Source organism: Chiloscyllium plagiosum, chromosome 17, assembly GCF_004010195.1.
Source record: "Chiloscyllium plagiosum isolate BGI_BamShark_2017 chromosome 17, ASM401019v2, whole genome shotgun sequence".
NCBI classification, from domain to species: domain Eukaryota; kingdom Metazoa; phylum Chordata; class Chondrichthyes; order Orectolobiformes; family Hemiscylliidae; genus Chiloscyllium; species Chiloscyllium plagiosum.
Genome location: NC_057726.1, coordinates 28,596,209 through 28,618,616, shown reverse-complemented (window position 1 = coordinate 28,618,616; position 22,408 = coordinate 28,596,209). Strand labels below are relative to the sequence as shown.

The 22,408-nt window shown below is 38.8% G+C and overlaps 1 protein-coding gene across 1 annotated transcript in view; it reads right to left on the bottom strand.

Moving 5' to 3' along the window:
- piezo1 (piezo-type mechanosensitive ion channel component 1) overlaps positions 1 to 22,408 on the bottom strand; it is a 263,867-nt gene that overhangs the window by 150,254 nt on the left and 91,205 nt on the right. Inside the window, exons 5-6 of the mRNA XM_043707516.1 lie at positions 19,158 to 19,200; positions 14,740 to 14,899 (exon numbers count right to left, since the gene is read on the bottom strand). Coding sequence (XP_043563451.1) covers positions 14,740 to 14,899; positions 19,158 to 19,200 — 203 coding nt within the window. The remainder of the gene's footprint in view (positions 1 to 14,739; positions 14,900 to 19,157; positions 19,201 to 22,408) is intronic.

Sequence of the window (22,408 nt, the reverse complement as noted above, 5' to 3'; positions counted from 1 at the left end):
ATCAATGTTCTTTAAATATAAAAGGTTTAACTTAACCTTTGCAGTTAAGCTCCCAAGATGGCATAACTGTTATTTCTTTGTTACTAGCACTCCATAAAGTATACATTTCAAAGGTCTATGCTGGTGCTACATTACCACAGAGACTATTAAGGTGTAAAGAAAAATTTGAACAACTCAATGATTAATAGAAAGAATTATACAAGGTTTTACATTTTAAAGAAAACAAACTTTACTGTGAATAAAACCATAAGCAAACCAAGCACCATTGATTAAACCTACAGTTAATGAAGACTTGTGGTGTAAACCCAGTTCTACTTCATACTTTTCATGAATTTTGAAGGTGTATTCACTTCTTCTGGGACCAACTCAAAAAGTATGCCACAGCCCCATGGAAGGAACTTTGTTTTCTCCTCACTATACCAATAATTCCGCAAGGCAAGAGGTTTCACGGATCCTGTCATTTGTTTTTGGCTAAGGAACTTTCCAACTCTCCTGTAAAACTTCATACTGTGGATACCTTAGCTTAACTATATGTTTTGCTGCATTCTTGCTGAGGAATTTAAACATCAACAATACCTCTGGGTCCCTAAAGCCCTGCATGCTACCTGACTATGGATAGACACAGACTCTTTTCCCTGTCTGCACCCACAATTTTAGGACTCAGTTGGTTGTTGGCTGACTGCTTCCAAGCTGACTGCAGATATTTCTATTAGAAACATCCAGAGATAAATTAAACAAAGGAACTGTCTTAAATCCCACTGCCCATCTCCAAGGTAACATGGCATACTTTCAGATGCTCCAAACAGAAATATAAACTAATTATCTATTAACCATAGCAACTCTTTGAATCTATGAATAAATCAGATCTCTCATGCGTATGATTGACCTTTCTCAAAGTTCATCAGCTCTATCAAGAAACCACACTCTTGACAAAGCTGCTTTTAACTTCTTTTAACACAGCACCTACATGAATAATTATTGGAACTATCGATCTCCTTGCTCCAACAAAAACACAAAAATGGGTCATCATTTTTTGAGGTTGTCCTACTACAAAAACTTAAGTGAATAAACACTGATTATTTTTAACTGTAACTAACCCAAGCTTTTTGGATTTGCATTTTGCTTTGATGATGGATCAGAACCCCAAAGTATTTATAGACATGTTTTACCCTTGGTTTCAAAATGCATTGTTTTTAAAAGGAGGATTGCTGCAGAAAAACTGAGGACTTTATTTTTGTGATTTTTTGTTAAGAATCTCTACAGTGTAAAAGCAGGCCATATGGCCCATCAAGTCACACCGACCCCTGAAGAGCATCCCATCCATCTACCTATCCCTGTTTCCATGGCTAATCCACCTTGCCTGCATGTATTTTTTACATTCAGAATGCTATATTGATGTAAGTTATTGCCATTGTTATTGTTAGCACATCAGTATTTGCTCAATGTTACTGTCAAACCAATGTTTTCTTTGACTCTTCAACAATTTTTATTCATTTTTCCTTCAATAAGTTTTTGACTGTGTTATGACACTACAGATATGAATGCCATCTGATAAATTCACACAAGCACTGGTTGATCGAGCTAAGTAATAGCATTAGCATCTTATTTTATGTAGTGTCTGTACTTAAGAAAACATTTTATTTTAAGACTAAGAACCAGGAGGCTAAAGAAGTCAGAACTAGATGAGCACAGATATCTCAAAGGTGTGTGGATCTGGAGGAGATTACAGAGCTGGGATGGGATGAGGATATTGAGAAACTTAAAAAGGAGGAATGAGAATTATAAAACTAAGACATTCATCAACTGGCAATTAATATGGATTAGCTAGTAAAGGGGTGACAGGTGAAGAGGACAGAGTTCAGACATGAGCAGCAGACGTTTGGACAACCAAGGTTACAGAGGGTAGAACATGGGAGATCAACGATGACATTTTAAATAGTCAAGTCTAGAAGTAACAAAAGCTTGAATGAAGGTTTCTACAGCAGTTGAGTTGAGGCAACAACAGTCTCAGGCAACAGTACTGATGAAAACAGGAGTGAACATGTGATTGGAAGATCATGATAGGAAGGAAGAACAGAAAATTAAATTTCTCATTTTTCATCTACACGTGCACTTTCAATCAAAGATACTGGACAGAAATCAGAAGCAAGAATCCAGAATAGTTTTCCTCTCCCTAGAATCAGGCATTTCAATGTAATGGGCAAAAACAGGTTACATATGACAACACATGAAACTTTTCACATGAAATTTTCCCATAATGGCTTATATAATGAATTCTCAATAGTTAGGACAGCTGAATGTTTCATTTATGTTCATATTTGCAAGCACATATGAACAGCCATTGGTAGAAAGAAAGAAATTTGAATGAAAAATAATATACAATTATTCAAGTGAAATGGATAATAAGAATCTTAATGCAAAAATAAGTTCTATCGGTAACACAAAAAAAAACTTTGTAGAGATGTTTTATGATGAATGAAAGTTGGTGTGAAATTTTCCTGGTGTGAAATTTTCCTGAGTATGGTAGCCGAGGTATATCAGTGGTACAATGCAATTTCTCCAGGCTGTAATTCCCTGTTGTTCTGAAATACTTTGAGCACACTGAAACGACTCACAATATGACTTTAGTACAATACTTCAGAAGTGAAAATATGAAAAATACAGCTTTCAGGTAAGTACCACATGTTTAAGCTTGCTTTATAATATTTTATCTTTGCATTATTCTTCAGGCACCAGTTTACATCCAGTGTGTGCAGTTTACACGTTTGTAGTTCAGTACTTTAACATCATTCCATATTCCAAAAAATTCCAAAATCCAAAAATAGCATGGTCCCAAATATTCCAGACTGGAAGGGTTCCAGTACACATACTTTAATGTGTTTTCCTGTAAAGATTTAAACTTTGTTATCATCTTGAACTTTGTTCTGAAGGATATGTTTTGGATTTCTAGTCACATGGAATTCAATTCTCTACACGGTATCTCAATTTCTGGCCAGCATATATAACATGGCTCTGTTTGTTTTCAACACCTTATCCAGAGAACCGCTATGTCCCTGCCTACAAAGTGGGGCACTGACGTTGCCCTGTTTGCCATGGCTGGGGTAAATGTCAGCACCAAGACAGGCCAGCTCCAGACTGACAGCACTTGTCTGGGTGCACAACAGGCTTTTAGAAATTGCGTGAGTACAAGGATTCCAGTGAATTCTGGGGATATCTGTTGAATGGTGGATTTTGCCAGGACCGGTAAGTTCTGAAATGGGGCTGAAATCAAGTGAGAAAATGCCACAGAGGCAGGGTCGGGAATTAACAATGCCAGTTTAATAAGATACAGTGAATAAACTCAAGGCCTCACAGTGAGAAACCTTTCAATAAACCTGATGCAATTCAGACTTAGCCAAAAAGAAATACAGAACTGTCTTTGGATAAGGAAATGGATTTGTTTTGAAAGAACAACTGTCTAGACACCTGAAGCATATCAACTTTCAATTGAAACATCCCCCACCTCCACCCGAAGTATACCTTGCATTCTTTGACTCAGAACAACAATCACAGAATGAAGAAGACCAGTATATTCCTCGAAGAGCTGTAGCATAGCAGAGAGGATAAAAATAATAAAACAAAATTAAAACAGGCAAACGAAGGTCGAGGTTTCACACTTGGTTGTTCTCACCTTGTACGTGCTGTTAGTGCTGTCTTCAATGTTGTTATTGTTGACTGTTGTCAAGATGATCTTTCACACCTTAGTTATCTGTATATATCCTTGTGTGTGTTCTGTGCAAAGTTGAAGTGCTTTACAGTTGATTTCTGCTTCTTCTCTGTTTTGCTCCACAGGACCTAGGCTCACTACATACTTTTGAAACTTCTGCAGGTCACTGGGTACGTTAGATAGGCTGTGACATTCTGTACTACGCACCTGCATATAGGTTATGTACCATCATCATTTTCCCTCTGTTTTTGAGAAGTTTGTTCAGTCTTTCTGAGAACATGAATGACTCAGCAGAGTTGTCCTAACTTGGCTTGCAAGCATGGGTCTCTGCTGGTGAGGGTAAGTCCATACCTAATGATGTAATTCCGAAGGTGTAACACGTCAATATGAGGATCCTGTTTTGTTGGCCTCCACCTCATGTTCAGTACTTTAGCAGCATAAATCACAGTGAGACCTGAGATGTTTCAAGACTGTAATATGGTTTATTCTCTGGTTAATACGTGCTTTAGAGGTCAAATTGAATTGAATTTATTGTCACGTGTACCGAGGCACAGTAAAAAAGCTTTGTCTTGCGAGCAATACAGGTAGATCACAGAGTTAAGTAGCATAGATAAGTAAATAATAGGTAAACAGCAGCAAAAACAAAAACACAGGTACAGGCGAATGTTAAGAGTCCATTCAGTATTCAAACAACAGTAGGGTAGAAACTGTTTCGAAACTGGCTGGTGTGTGTGTTCAGGCTTCTGTACTTTCTCCCTGATGGTGGAGGTTGTAGAAAAACATTGCCAGGTTGGGATGGAACTTTGAGAATGCTGGTGGCCTTTCCTTGACAGCGGGCCTGGTAGACGGATTCTATAGATGGGAGGTTGGCCTTTGTGATTGTCCTGGCTGAGTTCACTAGTCTCTATAACCATCTCCCTATCTTGAATGGTACAGTTGCCATACCAGGTAGTGATACATCCAGACAGAATGCTCTCGATGGCACACCTATAAAAGTTGGCAAGGGTATTTGCCGTTATACCAAATTTCCTCAACTGCCTGAGGAAGAGGAGATATAGTTGAGCCTTTGTAACCAGTGTGTCCACATGAAGAGTCCAAAAAAGCTTGTTGTGGATGACCACTCCCAGGAGCTTGACACTCTCCGCTCATTCCACCTCTGTGCTGTTAATGTGTAGGAGGCATGAGTAACATTCCCCTGAAAGTCAATAATGAGTTCCTTGGTCTTGCCGGCATTGAGAGCTAGCTTGTTCTCAGTGCACCATTTTTCCAGGTCTTCCACCTCCTGTCGGTAGTCTGTTTCGTTGCTACCTGAGCTTCGACCAACTATGGTGGTGTAATCAGCGAACTTGTAAATGGCGTTAGTCTGATATTTGGGGACGCAGTCATGGATATACAGTGAGTACAGTAGGGGGCTGAGTACGCACCCCGGGGCCGGGGGGGGGCTCCAGTGTTGAGTGCTAGTGACGATGAAATATTGTCCCCAATCATCACTGATTGTGGCCAGAGGGTCAGGAAACTGAGGATCCAGTTGCAGAAAGTGGGGCTTAGTCCAAGATCACTAAGTTTAGTAATCAGTCTCGAGGGGATAATAATGTTGAAGGCTGAACTGTCGTCAATGAGTAGGATTCTTATGTAGCTGTTCATGGAGTCAAGATGTTCTAGGGAGGAGTGAAGGGCAAGTGATAGGGCATCCGACGTGGATCTGTTGGTCCGATAGGCAGATTGGAGTGGGTCTCGAGTAGTGGAGGCTGGAGTTGATTAATCCCATGACCAGCCTTTCAAAGCACTTCATGACCACTGAAGTTAGGGTCACTGGGCGGTAGTCATTGAGGCATGCTCCATGAGCCTTCTTAGGCACAGGGATGATGTTGGTCCTCTTGAAACAGGCAGGGACAGTGGTCTGCTGCAGAGAGAGATTGAAGATGTCCGAGAAGACCTCTGCCAATTGATCTGCGCATGCTCTGAGTACTCCATCTGGTCCCATCCTTTCCTTGGATTCACACGAAGGAAAACAGATCTGACCTCTGATGCAGTGACTGTTGGAATATGTTTGCCAGGACTTGTCGGAATAGGTGTTACCTCTCCACCGAAATTCTGCTCAAAGCAAGCATAGAAGGCATTGAGACGATCTGGGAGGTATGTGTCATCGTCTGCTATCTTGCACTGTCTCTTTTTAGAGCCTGTGATGTCATTCAGTCCTTGCCATGGTCTGTCTGGGTCTCTAGTTTGGATCGGTATTGGTCCTTGGCTGTCTTAGTGGCGTTGCAAAATTCATACTTGGATTCCTTACGTTTGAGTGGGTCTCCTGATCTGAAGGCCTCATGCCTGGTTTTTAAGCAGGTTCTGTATGTTCTGATTCATTCAGGGTTTCCTGTTGGGGAACACTTAGATTGACTTCCCCGGTATGCAGTCCTCCACACACTTGCTGATAAAGTCTGTGACCAAGATCTGACTGTAGATTTGTCTTTCTTAAAACTTCTCTCTCCAGGAGTACCAAGATAGACTGAATTTAGTACACATTCTGTCTGTCAAAGGTGCACTTGAAGTATCTTTTAACTGTCTGACAATTAGAAATTTGGAAACTTCGTCAGTCACTGGGAGAAATTTGTAACCATGTTTGCTGGTCCAAGGGACTGACTGAATCTCTCGAGAGGGCGAAAGTGAGGACTACAGATGCTAGAGGTCAGAGACAAGATTAGAGTGGTGCTGGAAAAGCACAGCAAGTCAGGCAGCTTCCAAGGAGCAGGAAAATTGATGTTTTGAACAGGAGCTCTTCATCAGGAAGGAGGATGAAACCCTGATGAAGGGTTCCTGCCTGAAACATCAATTTTCCTGCTCCTCGGATACTGCCAGACCTGCTGTGCTTTTCCAGCACCACTGTAATCTTGTCTCTAGAATCTCTTGAGAGTGGAGAGGTTCTTTGTGTTGTTCTGCTTGGTCATTCTGGCATGTCTTACCCATGGTCACTGACTTCTCAATACAATTATCGATTCCTCGTCAATATGCAGTGCCCCAAGCCAAGCAACTTCCTCATTGTAGGCCTGCAGCTCACATGTCCCTGATGAAATGTGACAATGCATGCTGATGCAGAGCTTTGGGTACAAGCATTTGTTTCCCTTCAAATATTACACCACGAGGTATCTAGTTCATCTTGACATGTTCTAAAGCTTTGGAGAGAGTCTGGTATCTTTAGTATTGTGTCGAGTCATTCTTCTATGATAGTTTTTCATAGTGACTTCAATAGTTTATCATTAGTTGTTTCTTCCTGAAGTTGGCTGCATTTGACCAAAACTAATCAAATTGACTTTAAGTACATCTTCCACCTTATTGTTTATCTAGTGGAATTTCTGTGTTCTTATCCGGATCTGTTAATCTGCTCAGTGCATTTGAAGCAACCATTTTTAGCCTGTACAGCATCAAAGCCAAATCCCTGTAATTTTATTGGAAGCTATTGTAGTCTCAGTGGTGCATTTATCAGTGGTTTGCACCAAAGCATTTCCAGAGGCTTGTGATCAGTTTCCACAGTGAATTCCATAGTGAACAGGTACATGTGGAATCTTATGATACCATATACCAGAGGAAATGTTTCATGCTCCACATTGCAATCATTGGATTGTACTTCCAACAGACTTTGGATACAAATACAATTGGTTTGCCATCTTACAGTATGTATGCTCCTCGCTTTTTCTAAGATGCATCAATTTCCAGGACTGTCTTCCTCCTTGGGGTATAGTCCTGTAGGATACAAATCTCTGCTGACAATGCCTGTTTGAGTGATATTCTGATGATCCTCCTGGTCTACATAAGGTTGTCTTTCCTCAGGAGCTCCCTTTATGATGTTGCTTTCCAATAAAAAAAACAGTTTGATATCTATGGTCCTGGTGATTTAAACAAATCTAAGATTTCTCTGAGAAACGTTTTTTTAATCGCGAAAAGCAGATTCTTCAGTGTTGGCTAGGTCAGGATGGATACCATAACCTGAACAGATTGAGCTAAAAAAGTCGATGTATTAATCTTAACCTGGCACTTCTTACTGTTAAAGACAAGTCCTGCATGACAAGATGCCATCAAAAATTGTATAGATATTCATTTTACTCTTCATAGGCAAAACCAGCAGCAATGTCAGCAACAATACACATACATCGAGGAATATTTTCTGTAATTCAGTCCAAACACTGCAGGAACAGTTCTTGTCTGACAGACTGACTGAAAGATAAATCTCTGGAAGCAATGCCTTGCAAATGTTTTCTGAAAGTAGTGATTTATTGTATTGAGATTCCTTTGCTGAGTAAACCAACCAGTATCCATGTCTGGCACCCACCTTGGAAAAGTATGTAGCTCTTGTGAATTTGGGATTCTATTCTTCTCATGTTAGAATTTTGCTGGGCATCTTTTTAGAAAGACATTTAAATGCGCTACATCCAAACATCCCTAATTATACCATCTTTCTTTAGAACAGTACTAGTTCTTTGTTTCAATGTATAGTTGAGCTGCCTCCTTGAACTGCTGGAGCTCATTTGGTGTAGGTACACCCACAATGCTGTTGGGGAGGGTGTTCCAGAATTTTGACCCAGCAACACAAAGAAGAGCAATATACAGGTGCTTCCCCCCAACCCCATATCTGCAGGTGATACATTCCAACACCTACCGTGGATGCCCAAAACCGCAGATAGTAGTGAACCCTACCATTTAAATGGGAAATTTGCCTCCCCGCAGACCCCAGAATTATTTCTGGAATGTTCCATGTAATATTTTTGGGCTGCGGTAAACTGCGGATACGGGGTTCTACTTTACTTCTAATTTCCCAACATGAAAATATATCAGCATTCCTTCAGTGGCACTGGGTCAAAGTTCTGGTATTCCCTCCCTAAGGCATTGTGGATCTACCTACATCTAATGGACTGCAGTTGTTCAAGAAGGCAGCTCACCATCACTTTCTCAAGAGCAACTAGGCATGGCTCAGCCAGAACCCCCACCCCCACCCCCCAAACATGACAGATACTACCACAATGATCCATATCATCCTGTTCACTTTCACGTTTTTTCTTCTATACGAATATTGCACTTTCTTGGAGGTTTTGTGATTTCTCTTGGTGTTGTATCTCTCTGGGAATATTTGTCTTAAGTGTTGGACTGACTCAATCCAAGTATCCTTGGTCTCTTCTGTTACAATTGGTATATTGGTGATCTTGTGAAAGGTCATACTGTCAGCTCCAAATACAATGTAGTACTGCTACTGCTGGGCTGTTAGTGTTCACCAAATTAAATTAAACCACCAATGTGGTTTCCATGCAGAATCACCATTGCAGCATTTCATTTTCAGTGTACCAATACTAGAGATGGATGACCCTTTAAATGCAGTTAATTTTATTGTTATAGATTGTGTCATTGATTTTCAATTGTCTGGATACACATTTGCACTAGTTCTAGTGTCAACCTTGGTTTCGAGTTCGAGTTTGCCAATTTTCTTTGGGCATTTGATAGTATTAGTGGCAAGAGTTTCCAAATGTTTTGACATCATCCAAATGTGTCACATACACAATGTGGAAAATCTGTGTGCCCTCTGGTTCTTCCATTCTGAAGCTTGACCTTCTGTGCCTATACTTGTGAAGGTCTCTGGCATGCTCCATGTTGCAGCTGCTAGCATGCTGCACACACTTTTGTTCAGTTGTTTTCTGTTATAATCTCTGGTTGCACCTTTGAAGCCAAATTTCTTGCATAGGTGAGCATATTGCTCTTAAGTACTACATGACTTGCAGAGATCTTGTTACAGGACATTTTTGCAACCAGAGCAACTGATTGCACTTCCCACACCACCTGCTTGGTCTCTGCATCTTGGCTACTACACTACTGCTGGTAAATGCACCTAATACTTGCAGTTGTTGTTGTCTGGCTACAACTGCTTCATATTTTTTGCTAGCTTTAAGCAGTGCATCAATGTCAATGCCTTGAAGATGAACTAAGCTCCATAACCTGCTCAAACAGCTCCGCTTCCAAAAAATCACTGTCATTGGCTTTGTCATGATTCTTGTGGCTGTTGCCTCTAGGATATCAGGCTCCAAATGCTGAATTAAAAGAACACTTTTACTCAAAGCCGATTCCATAGGATCTCTCTGACCTCCTTTAGAAAGGCCTTAAGTGCAGACACAGCGCATCCCACCTTTCCAATGACTGTCTTTATTTTCTCCGCTTGCTTGAAGGTGGAGAGTGAGAATGGCTCAACAGAGAATGTGTGGTTTACTTTTCTATAGGGGCAATTGGGAGTTTTTGTTATGAAAGGGTCTTCCTGTTGGGACGCAAACTTGGAGGAAACAAAACCCAATAAATAAGCATTAATTATAATGGCAAACACAACAGTGTGGTCATGATGGAAATGGCAGCATTCCAGATGTCATTATGGAAGTATGTTGTGACTTTAGTCTTTCTTTCTGCATTTTGAGTGGGAACACTGTGAATGAAAATGATTGAAAAATTTCTGAGTGAAACAAATCAAATAGTGAAGTTTTTTCTTGCGAATACTTGGTAGGGTATTTCCAGTGAACTGTGAGCCAATACTAAACCAATTAAACATTTGAACACAAACTTATATCAAAAGAATTCTATGACACAGTATTTACCACAGAATCAAGGCATTCTGCCCAAAAGACCAATGTCCATGTTTATGAACTCCTCCCATCCTCTTCATCTAACTCCATCAATATTTTCTTTTATGCCTCTCTCCTTCACATGTTTCTTGAGCTAATCTTTGAGTGCATCTATTTCATTTGCCTTGATTACTTATGGTACAATGTTCTGTATTTTAAACAATCTTTTGGCAATATAATTTCTCCTGAATCCTTCAGTGGATTCATTATAATTATGGTCTTGTCTGTAAGTAAACCAGCTTCTCTGTTTCTTTATTGAATTCGCTGAGTCTGACACACATCTATCAGATTTTCCTTTTCTAGAGAAGGAGCACAGTCCTGTTCAACCTTCCCAGTTAGTATAACCTTTAAGATCTGGTCTGATTCTAGAAATCCTTTTTGTATTTTTTCCCATTCTTCTATACCTTTTTAGTAAATGGAGACCAGAACTATTCACTGTTGCTGTGGTTCTGTTTGCCGAGCTGGAAGTTTTTGTTGCAGACGTTTTGTCCCCTGTCTAGGTGACATCCTCAGTGCTTGGGAGCCTCCTGTGAAGCGCTTCTGTGGTGTTTCCTCCGGCCGGAGGAAACTTCCAGCTCGGCGAACAGAACCACAGCAACGAGCACCCGAGCTACAAATCTTCTCACAAACTTTGAACTATTCACTGTTATCGTGACTCCTCTGCTTTACAATTTTATCTTGAGAAGTGAATCCGGGTGTTGTTTTCTTTCATAATAGACTAAGTTGTTTGTTTCCACTTGGAAATTCCCCGTCCTCATGTTTGGGGGTTGGGATAAGGACCTGGCCTCAAGCCCTAAGTTCAGAAGGCTGCAGAGTTCCCAAGTGGGTTCCACACCATGTCTTATCATCGCACGGCCTGCTACCACACACAATGCATTGTCAGCTCATATTAGCCCCCATTAGCCCCTCATTTTGAACTCCCTCACCTTAGGGAAAAGATTCTTACTATTCACCGTATTTAGCTCCCTAATGATTTTCTAAACCTCTATAAGGGTCAACCCTCAACCTTCTATGCTCCAGTCAAAAATGTCCCAGCCTTTCCAACCTATTTTTGTAATTCAAACCCTTCATTCCTGGCAACATCCTAGTCAATCTTTTCTGAACCCACTCCAATTTAATAATATCCTTCCTATAGCTGGGCAACCAGAACTGCACATGGTATTCCAGAAGAGGCCTCACCAACATTCTGTACAGCCTCAGTATGACATCCTAACTCATATACTCAAAGTTGTATGACAAATGCCAAGGGCTATAGAATTTCAAAATAAGATCTGGTATCACTGCTTGAAAGTGATAAAGTGTCTGACAATTCAAAGACACCTGCTGAGTTTGTTTAAAAAAAAAACTGAGTAATATTAAATTTCTGTATGCCAAGATGTTGCATTGTTAATTTGGGAGGGTTATTTAAATATATTTGTCAAATCTCATTTTATATGCACAATGTGTAGTAGTGAAGTCGTGCAGTCTTTGACTTGTGCAACAGTTTCCAGTTAAAACTGATATACAGAAGGGTCAGCCCTTTCCAAAAAAGGTCTGCTGTGTTTGTTGCCCAAGATCTTTTAATTCGATATGCATTTGCTCAGTGGGAAATTGTTAAATTATTCTTAATCAGGTGCGAAGTGGTGTTTTTGCAAATTTGGAATTACAGTGAATATAAACAGAATCACATCAGTTCATCCTGACAGCTTTTAATTTAAATAACAATTCATTTCATTGTGTATGGGAATCATTACTAAATTCTGTTTTCAGGTGAAACTAAGATAGAGCAGATGGATAATTGACCATATAGACCTAAGTCAGTCCCTTTTTAAAAGTCATATTTACAGTCTTTTTTTCCATAAAGTCTTCATTTCTTTTTACTTTATATATGTAGCTAAATAACAAGACTGATGACAATTAGAGAACAGAGAAGTAAAGTTAGTTTGAACAGAGCAGTTTCTCTGCAGTATGGACAAAAGTACAAAACTAAAGCATTGCAACACTAACAACAGGGAGTTAAATTACACCGTGACAGGCTCTTTCCATTGCGAATGTGGATATAAAATTTATAATGAGACAAATTGACCCAAAGGGTGTTAATCGTATATCAATTGAGTGTTAATTGCATTCAGATGGTGGGCATTGGAAACTCACCCTTGCCTTACATTTACGTACAGTTGTACATATTTGATACTCTGTGTGTTTCTGTAAATGAGTCTTATAAAAATGTCCAAAGACTAGGTTTCTGCCTTCTTTCACTGCCTGGACTTCTGTGTTCTACCAACAGGATGAGTTTTAAAGCTCAAAATTGAGGATGTTGGGAGAGGTTAAAATCTTCAAAATCTGAATCCTGACCCTAACCCACTGATATCTGGTTTTAATTTTGGTGGAATGAGAGAGTGGATGATCAATCTACTTCAAGGAAGCAGGTTGATCCTTTAAATATTATAATGAAGCTGTTAGCCTTCTTTGAATTCACCACTGAAAATCAAACTCTGATCATCCAGCTCTCCCAGGTGTCAGATGAGTCAAGGCATGGCACTGCAGGATCAGACCACAAGTGGTTTTCCAGTACCCTGCTGGATCCAGGCCATGCACGTGACTGTGATGGACAACCTGACCACCCCCAGGAGCAAGCCGTCTACAATGGTAACCCACAGGATGTTGATAGTGGGGGCTTCAGTGATGGCAATGTCACTGAACATCAATGTGATGGTAAGGTTGGATCTTATTGGAAATGGTCACTGCCTGGCATTTGTGCAATGTGAATTTTGCTTGCCACAAGTTTGTATTTTTGTCCAGAATATGGGCACAGATTGCTTCAGTATCAGAGCAGATGGCACTGAACATTGTGCAATCACCAGTAAACACCTCCATTACTGGCCTTATGAGGATGTGAAGTTTACTTCTTAGGTGGTGGATAGCAAGGATGTACTTAATATGTAGATGGGTTGGATACCAGCATAGGCCTGTTGGATTGAATGGCCTGTTGGTGTTTTCTCACATCTTGTGATACTTTGGAACAATGGACAGTTATACTCAGCTTGCAAAAGTAGGAACAAACAAATAAGAATTGTATTTATGTAATTCAATCATTAGATGAATGCAAGAGAATATTTTCGTCTGACTTACACACTTGGACAATTAAAAATGAAACATGGACTGGCGTCAGGATTCAGGTGTGCATGGCTGATGTCAATGCCAGGCTTCACCTGCACCCCCCCCCCCCCCCCAGGTCAGCTGCTTGCCCTACACTGGCAGAGAGCCCCAGTTGGACAGAGTGGAAATTCAAACAGCAAAAAGATGTCACATTGGCCAGGACAAAAACATTTCTGACAAACAAAACAATAAATTTTGGGAAGGTAGGATTCCTGCTCCTCCTGACCCTTTGAGGAAAACAAGAAAAAATATAACTTAAATGCCAATGCTGGTCTTTGATCCTCTTACTACTGTCTTCACTCAGCAAGAAGACTACAACAAGGCCAACCATGACATCAGGCATCAACAGGCAAACTTTAAGAACACCATGAACCCATTTTGCTTCACGCTTTAAAAAAAAGCTATTAAAAATAGAAGGTGGTGAGATCTAGGAAGGTAAGTCACCTTATCCATTTTTACTGGTTGTCCACTTGATTTTTATGTTTCAAGTGTGCAGCATTATGGTCAGGAATTAAGTATTAAAGCACTCCAGTATCTACAGACCTTTCGCGATTAGCTATCCAACAAGCATTAGATATTTCCCACCAGTAACTTTACACACTCCTTATGGCTTTGCCCAGGTTTTTCCTATGGTCAAAGTGAAATATATGGAGAATTTTTTAGCCATTGAAAATTTTGTCCAGTAATATTTTGTACAGTAATATTCAGATGTATCATCTCATACATAAGTGTGTTCCACATACTCAACAATTATTTTCTGCCTGCTGTTGGACCCATCCCAGCAGGTAACCAAATAATCTCTCAATGAAAGTCACAAAATCAGAAAGCAAGTTAACTCCACTGTTAACCTTATTTTGGCCTTCTAGAAGACAGTTCTGAGTTCAATACAACATTTATGAAGAAATTATCTCTCCTTTATTTGGAATGAAGAGGAAAGAACTTTATTAATGGAAAGAGTGGGAATGAAAATACACATAATGTATATAAAAATGGACCAACATAAGTTAAAAGGATCATTGGACCAAAAACGTTAACTCTGATTTCTCTCCATAAATGATCTGCTGAGCTTTTCCAGAAATTTCTGGTTTTGTTTCTGATTTGCAGCATTCACAGTTCTTTCAGTTTTTATAAGTTAAAAACATTTATGATAATATTGCATTTTAGTATTCAATATCAACATTACTAAATAGCTGCAAAGTTAATGAATAATGGTCTACAAAAAATACAATGTCATTTTAGAAATATTCTCACCTCCTCATTCGGTTCCACATTCTCTTCCTCTCTGCTTGGCGTTGTCTTCTTTCTCTTTGTCAAACGATTACAAAAAGCTAATGTAATGCAGCTAATGAGAAATATGCCCAAATCTGGAGCAACCAGTCGAACACAGTTTGGGACATCATTCAGATCAAGTCTAGAACAGAAAGAAAAAAAAATATAATTTCCAATCATATTTTAGTAATTATTTAAATAGCAATTTGGCACAGAAAACTGGATTGAAAGATTGTCACTTTGTAAGAGTTTTGAATCCAATCCACTACAGTATATTGGAATCAAACATGCTTTCTTCGACAATGAGCTCTAGCTGAAATGAAGTTGAATACTCATTGCAGTTCAATATTAGGCCATCCATAATCTCCAACTCTGGAATAAAGTGGACATAGAAAAATGAATATCATGCATGTCCAATACTGAACAGCGTCTCTAATATTTCTTCAGGTTTGATTAGTAACTTGGTTGTTAGCTGATTTCAAAGAGTGGAGGGCCTCTTGAACTTTGGCAGATTTTTGGATTGAACTCATTCAACTCAATTATCTTGGGAAGCATTGATACATGGTTTAATTTAGCAGGCAAGTGCAGAATTGTTGTGTTGTATATCTTACAATCCTTTCTGCAAAAAGAGTTGTAGATCACTTAGGTAGTAACATTCAACTCTAGTCGTAATTCAAAACAAGGTCATTTAAAGAGAGTATCAAGCTGCTTGGAATACATGACCAATAAAAATGCTAATAAAAATGTAAGAAATAAGAAATGGATACATTTATTTCAGCACAACTCTGCAAGGAATGATTTTAAAAAAAGTCAGAACCAGTGTGAGCAGTGCTGTTAGCAAATGACCAAGGTATTCCAAGTGTCCAAACTGAGCAGATACATAAATTTATTGATGAACGAGTCCATGATTCTTGTAAGGTTAAACAGAATCGTATCTGCAGCCATTCATCAAAGAAATCCATTAGACCACTTTGTGCTATAAATTAATCCTAAAAATGTTGCTTTAAGGGGCAACTAAATCATTTTAATCCAGTCTTTGCATTTTATCTTCTGCTTGTCAAACAAATATTTCTTTGGAGAACTGGAGAGTTTTGTAACTCTGCCTGATTCAACAAAAAAAACTCTCTCCATTTGCGTGCATGGCTTCAATATTTTAAATCAAAAGTGGTAAAATTCAGTACTATAGTATTGCAATCGAAACAAAACACAAAAACAAAATTGACCAAACGTTTCTGCCACAGATCTATTGTTGTAACTGTACTCCCAGAACACATTTTGGGTACATTAGTTGCAGTTTAACAGTGGTGTTTCTGATGACGTGATGCTGAAGAACTCTGGATATGGAAAATTCATACTAGTCAGCTGGAAATTGGCCATAAACTAGCAATGAGTAATGGCAATACAATGTGTAACACTGGCAGATGACAAACTTCTACCTTGGTCAGTTTTCTTTCCTCAGATTCATATGCAACATCAACCCTTGATATTATACTGCAGCTGACCAACAAATAAAAGAAATTGAAGTATTGATTTTTCTTTCATAGACCTTTTAGATACAAGTCTACAAATTATTATTGGTAATGTTATTTACATGTTTTATATTCCTCCTCTGCTCAATTAATGCAAGTGTTTGTCTTCTTTATTATTTCATAGAATGTGAGTATCTCCAGCAAAGGACAGCATTTGCCATCCATCCTCAATTCCCATGGAACTAAGTGGTTTGCTAGGCCATTTCAGAGGAAGTTAAGAGTCAACCACTTTCCTGTGGATCTTGAATTCCATATAGGCCAGACTAAGTAAGGATGGCAGATACCCATCTCTATAGGACATTAGTGATGCTGATGGTTTTTTATGCCATTGAATTATAGTTTGATGGTCACCATTACTGAGATTAGCTTTCAAAACCATATTTTTCAAAATGTAAATTTAAATTCCACCAGTGGTGGAATTTGAACTCATGTCCACATATTAGCTTCCACATCTGGATTACTCATTGAGTACTACCCTATTTTAAATCAACTGATATATCAATACCAGATTGATGTGTCAAGTCTTTGTTTACACAAATTATTAACAATAATTTCTAGATTATATAAGATTTATCAGTCTGTACCATCGAGCTTGAACATTTGGGGCAAGGGATTTAGGTTTAGTTGATTGGACAATAGGCAGTTAAATTGTGTTTTGGGTGCATAGACAACACAGAACATCATTCAACAGGTTAGACAGACATTTTTACTGCATGCATCTAGTGCGGGGGAGGGGTGTGTGTGTGTGTGTGTGCGCGCGCCTGTGTGGTCCTGTACAGTCAGAAATGGGGGAATTTATAATAGGAAACAAAGAAATGGCTGACAGACTAAATTCATACTTTACTTCTGTCTTTATAAAGGACGACACAAATAACATGCAATAAATAATGGGAAACGCAGGATTTAGTGATAGGAAGGAACAGAAGCAAATCTGTATTCTCAGATTGGGGAAATTGATGGATTTGAAGGCCAATAAATCCATAAGGCCTGATAATCCCTATCCCAGAGGACTTAAGAAAGTGATCCTAGAAATAATGGATGCATTGGTGGTCATTTTCCAAGATTCTTTAGACCCTGGAACAGTTCATTTTTCTTTCATAGAACCTGTACATACAATTCTACAAATTACTGCTGGAAATGTTATTTACATGTTTTATATTCCTCTGCTTACTTAATGCAAGTGTTTGGCTTCTTTATTATTTCATAGATGTGAGTATCTCTAGCAAAATACAGCATTTGCTGTCCATCCTTAATTCTCCTGGAACTAAATGGCTTGTTTGGCCATTTCAGAGGAAGGTAATAGTCAACCACTTTTCTGTGATCTAGAATACCATATAGGCCAGACCAGGTAAGAATGGCAGATACCCTTCCATTTGTATTATTCTCCCAATCCTGAAAACATCAATCCCGTTTGTCTTCTCTACATTTAAACTTCAAGGTCCTCTGTTTCTGTGAAAGAATGCTTCCAGTTACACATACATACTGCTGATGAAGCAATCAACCACAAATCCTTTTGTTGAAACAAGCTGCTGGGAATCTGTGACTGAAGCTTCGAATTTACTGGGAAACAGCCAATTGTGTCTTGTCACTAAAAATGCACTTTGGCACAATCATGCAAAAGGAGGAGACAGCAATGATGATGGAAAACAATATGCTGCTGCCCACACAATGTGGAAGAATTATTCTATTTCCAGACTGTTAAACAAAGTACAATAGCCTTGCAGAAAGCGTATTTAATTCCAATAAATGTTTAGACCAGATTTGTACATTGCCCATTTCTGGATTCAGTTCCAATAAAATATAAAGCTAGTGATATTATCTTCTACTTATCCTGGATTTTCCAATAAACCATTAATATAATGGACAAACTGCAAATCTGGAACTACTTTCTGGCCTAGTGGAACTGTGACAATCAAATTAATCATCTGGTTTTCCACATTGAGTTAAGATGGGACACTTTGAATATTTGAACTGCAGTACATTTTGCAGTGGCACATTGCACACCAAAGAACTATAGACAAAACAATGAATTTAAAAATCTTTAACATTGCAAAGCATTCTAGATATTTTATAGGAATGTTATCAAATAAGTTGGAGAGACAACCAAGAGTTTGGTGAAAGCAACCAGTTTTATAAAGCATCTTCAAGGACTGGTGAGACATGACGAGGTGGTCAGTTTAAGGATAGAGTTCCAGAATATAGAACCTCAGCAGCTGAAGGCACAGCTGCCAATGGCAGAGCTATGAAAACCAGGATTTTAGAGGCCAGAATTGGAAAGGTGCAGGGATCTTAGATAGTTGCAAGTCTGGGACAGGATACAGAGATAGGTTTGGTTGAAGGATGGAAAGGCCACAGATGGATTGAAAACAATGATGAAAATGTTAAAACTGAGCCATTGCAAAAGTGAGAGCCAGTGCACATCAGTTAGCACAGGGATGGGTGATTGAGATTTGGTGCGACTTATGATATGCATGGCAAAGTTTTTGTTGAGTTTACAGACCCAAACAAAATAACTACTACTTTAATCCTTCAGGCAATTACTATAAAAGTTTATTTTAAATAATATTTATCTTCTTGGCATTCCTAACAAAAAAGCATTCTGTACCCTGTATGAAGATATACAACACTAAGATATCACAGTGTAGTTCATACATATAGTCATTATCAAATCTTCAATCATTTCTCAATATAGTGTTTATTAAATTAAATTTTCTAAAAAACTTTACAGCATCAGATAAAGAAAAATATATTATTGTGCTTTATATATTTTGAGCTTCATTTGTAGCAATACCCAAATGTGAAAGTCTAACATTATAAGAAAATCTATGTAAACAAAATTATATTGTTGTTATTGCTGATGAGTTATTGTACCTGGTAACTCCAATATGCCTGGACAAGGTTTCCCATGTGCTGCCTGAAACAGAGAGGTAAGGCCATTACAATTAGTAGTACTGTTTTTGTTAGACAATATTTATAGAAGAAAATGATTCCCTATTATTTTCCATTACCATTGATTTTTGCACCCTTTTGGACTCTATGAGACTGATGGTAATTTGCCAAATGATAGGGTAAATATATAAGTTATTCTTTAAATTCACAGAATTGTTGGCATTATTTCCACTCACCTGTTTTTCACATGTTTGGTTAGGACAGAATGTCTTGTTATTTAATAGGTTACTTTTTACTCTACTTAACATTTTTAGTATTTAGGCAGTAAGCTTTAACCTTAAGTTATCTATAAATTAGTTCAGGTTGCTGTTAACCTATAAATTTGTGCCTGTTACAATCATTCACTCATTTAGTAAACATAGCTATGAGCGAAATGTGAAATCCCATTCTGATGAAGAATCACTGGACTTAAAACATTAACTCTGCTTTCTTCCCACAGATGCTGCCAGATCTGCTGAGATTCTCAAAGCAATTTCTGTTTCGATTTCAGATCTCCAGCATCTGCAGTTCTTTATTTTATTGCAAAATGTTTCTATCCCAGGCTGAATCTACAGCAATGCTTACTGCTGAGCAACTTGGGATTGTGCTTACACAAAATAACACTTCCAGCTTCAGAGAAAAGTACAGTATCTAGTGATTACATCATGTGTAAGTGAGGCAAGATTGCTTAAAACTGCTTCATTTCTGTAGCACTGCTTGTAATGCAAATTCTTTGTCCTTTTCTCTCCAAACTTGAAGGCATCAACTTTATGTTCATCTACAGTTACATGAGATCAGGTAGTCTCTATTTATACATTAACCAAATGACTTCACAAAGAGCTGTTTTGATACCCACATATGTAAACCTGCAACCAAAGCCAATGGACAGTGATGATGGCCAAAAATGTAAACATTCATTCCCCTTGCCCTAATGCTAAGTGGTCAGATTCAATCATAGTAACTTGATTACCCTCCCAGCTAACCCAGCACATTCCAAATGATGATATCAGGTGACACAAGAAGTACAGCACAGAAAATGTTACAATTCAAAATGCCTCACTGTGACATTTCTAAATAGCTTTTAATTGGCAATATAAAAATCAGACTGGAAAAATGTGGATTGGCTAAAAGAAAAACACGTGCAAAATATGATTAATTCACAAAGAGATTTCCACAGAGAAATTTCCAGAAAGGAATAGGTTGCACATGAGGTAATGGAGGTGAGCTATAGGACACAAAAGGCATGGAAACTTCTGGACTTTAAGCTGGATATTGCTACAAAGAATTAGTACCATACTGATTCCAACACGCATTTAACTCCTCACCAGATGTTAAATTAGAAATATTTTTTTTTCATACATCTAGGTGTTAGAATTCATAAACAGTTGGCACTGATATTAACAGGAAGCTGGGGAGTATGTGGAGGGAGTACATAATTTACCAAAGAAATTGCAAGGTTTTTTTTTCACATGGAAACCTATGACCTGAATGGCAAGGCTTCATTCCAATATTGTGGGATCCCTAGTGTCCTGCAGCCTGCCAAACAGACAGCCTGGCTGGGAGTGGAAGGAAAATCCAGTGGTAGGGGGCCACATTTGGACACCCTTATGGACAATCCCTATCAGTAGAAAGGGAAAATCAACTTCAGAGTCACCACTGGGAATACAGAACTAGAGATCAGAGCCAGGGGAAGGCAAGAGATTGAAGGGTAGGAGAGAAGGAGTAGAGGGGGAGGACAGAAATGTGTTGGCAATCGGAGAAGAGGATTGGTTCAATTCATGAGAGGCTAAGGCTTCCTTTGAGACTTGGCGTACCACCCCAGCCCCATAAGAAAGTGTGAAAAATAAAGTTAAAATTTATCATCGCTGGGAGCCAACAGTGTTCCAGTCCAGTGCTGAAACTAATGCCCACCATTACACTCAGCTTCTGGGTGATAGTGCAGATCAGATCCAAATTACATCATTGGACTCAATCATCTTATTTAACACAGGAATTTGCTTACTTCCTGGTATTGTCCTACTCAAAAAAAAAACAAGTTAATATCAGGATATACCAGAAAGGAAGAAAGATCAGTGAGAGTAACTGGTACTTACTGTATAGTAACTGGTGGGCAAAATAACTGGTATTCATTTTTGCTTCGTTAAGTTTCCTTGAAAGCTGTGTTTTTTTTGTTTCAGTGGAGCTTTTAGTTGTTTAAGGTTACCTCAAAAGAGGCACAAATCAGAACAGACTGGAACTATGATAGTTAAAATAAAAGTTGCTTGTTTTTAATGTGTATTTCTATAATTACAGCTTTATCGAATATCAGTTCTACCCTCACTTTTCTATTACTTGCTGCACAGATGCAACAGCAACTTACATTACTCTGCTGCCTTTAAAATATAAAATCTTTAACAAAAGAAAGGTGTATACCTTCAGTTCCTGAGGGAGAGTTAATAAAGACTTGGGGAACCAATGGGAAGAAGATACCAGAGCCAAGACGAAGAGGTGAACTTAGAAAGAGGCAGTGTGAGAAGACTGAGCAAAGTTGCAATGATGGCCAGAGTGAACAATGACTTGTAAACTGAGTGGGGCAGAAGGAGGGAAAGCTGAGAAAGCTGCAAAATAACTCCCTTAAAGACAATGGAGGAAATCTTGATCATCAAAAGCTACTGACAGGTATTCTCTGTTGACTATGATGTATTGCAAGCAGATTGTAGAATTAAATCCCTTGTGATTGAATCGAATTTGATCAATCAAGTACCTTGATTTCATCAATATCATTTCTATTCAGTAAAATATCTCTTCATTCAGCTGTCTCAACATCCTTCAACCAATTTTGCTGAGAATTGACATGTCATCTGTCTAAAATATGTTTTATTGATGAGAAAACATCACGAGGGAATATTCAGAGAAATTGATTGCTGCAGTTGACCCACACAATCTCAGCTGAAAAATGTGTTGCTGAAAAAGCACAGCAAGTCAGGCAGATTCCAAGGAGCAGGAGAATCGATGTTTCGGGCATGAGCCCTTCTTCAGGAATGTGGAGGGTGTGCCAAGCAGGCTAAGATAAAAGGTAGGGAGGAGGGACTTGGGGGAGGGGCGTTGGGAATGTGATAGGTGGAAGGAGGTTAAGGTGAGGGTGATAGGCCGGAAAGGGGGTGGGGGCGGAGAGGTCGGGAAGAAGATTGCAGGTCAAGAAGGCGGTGCAGAGT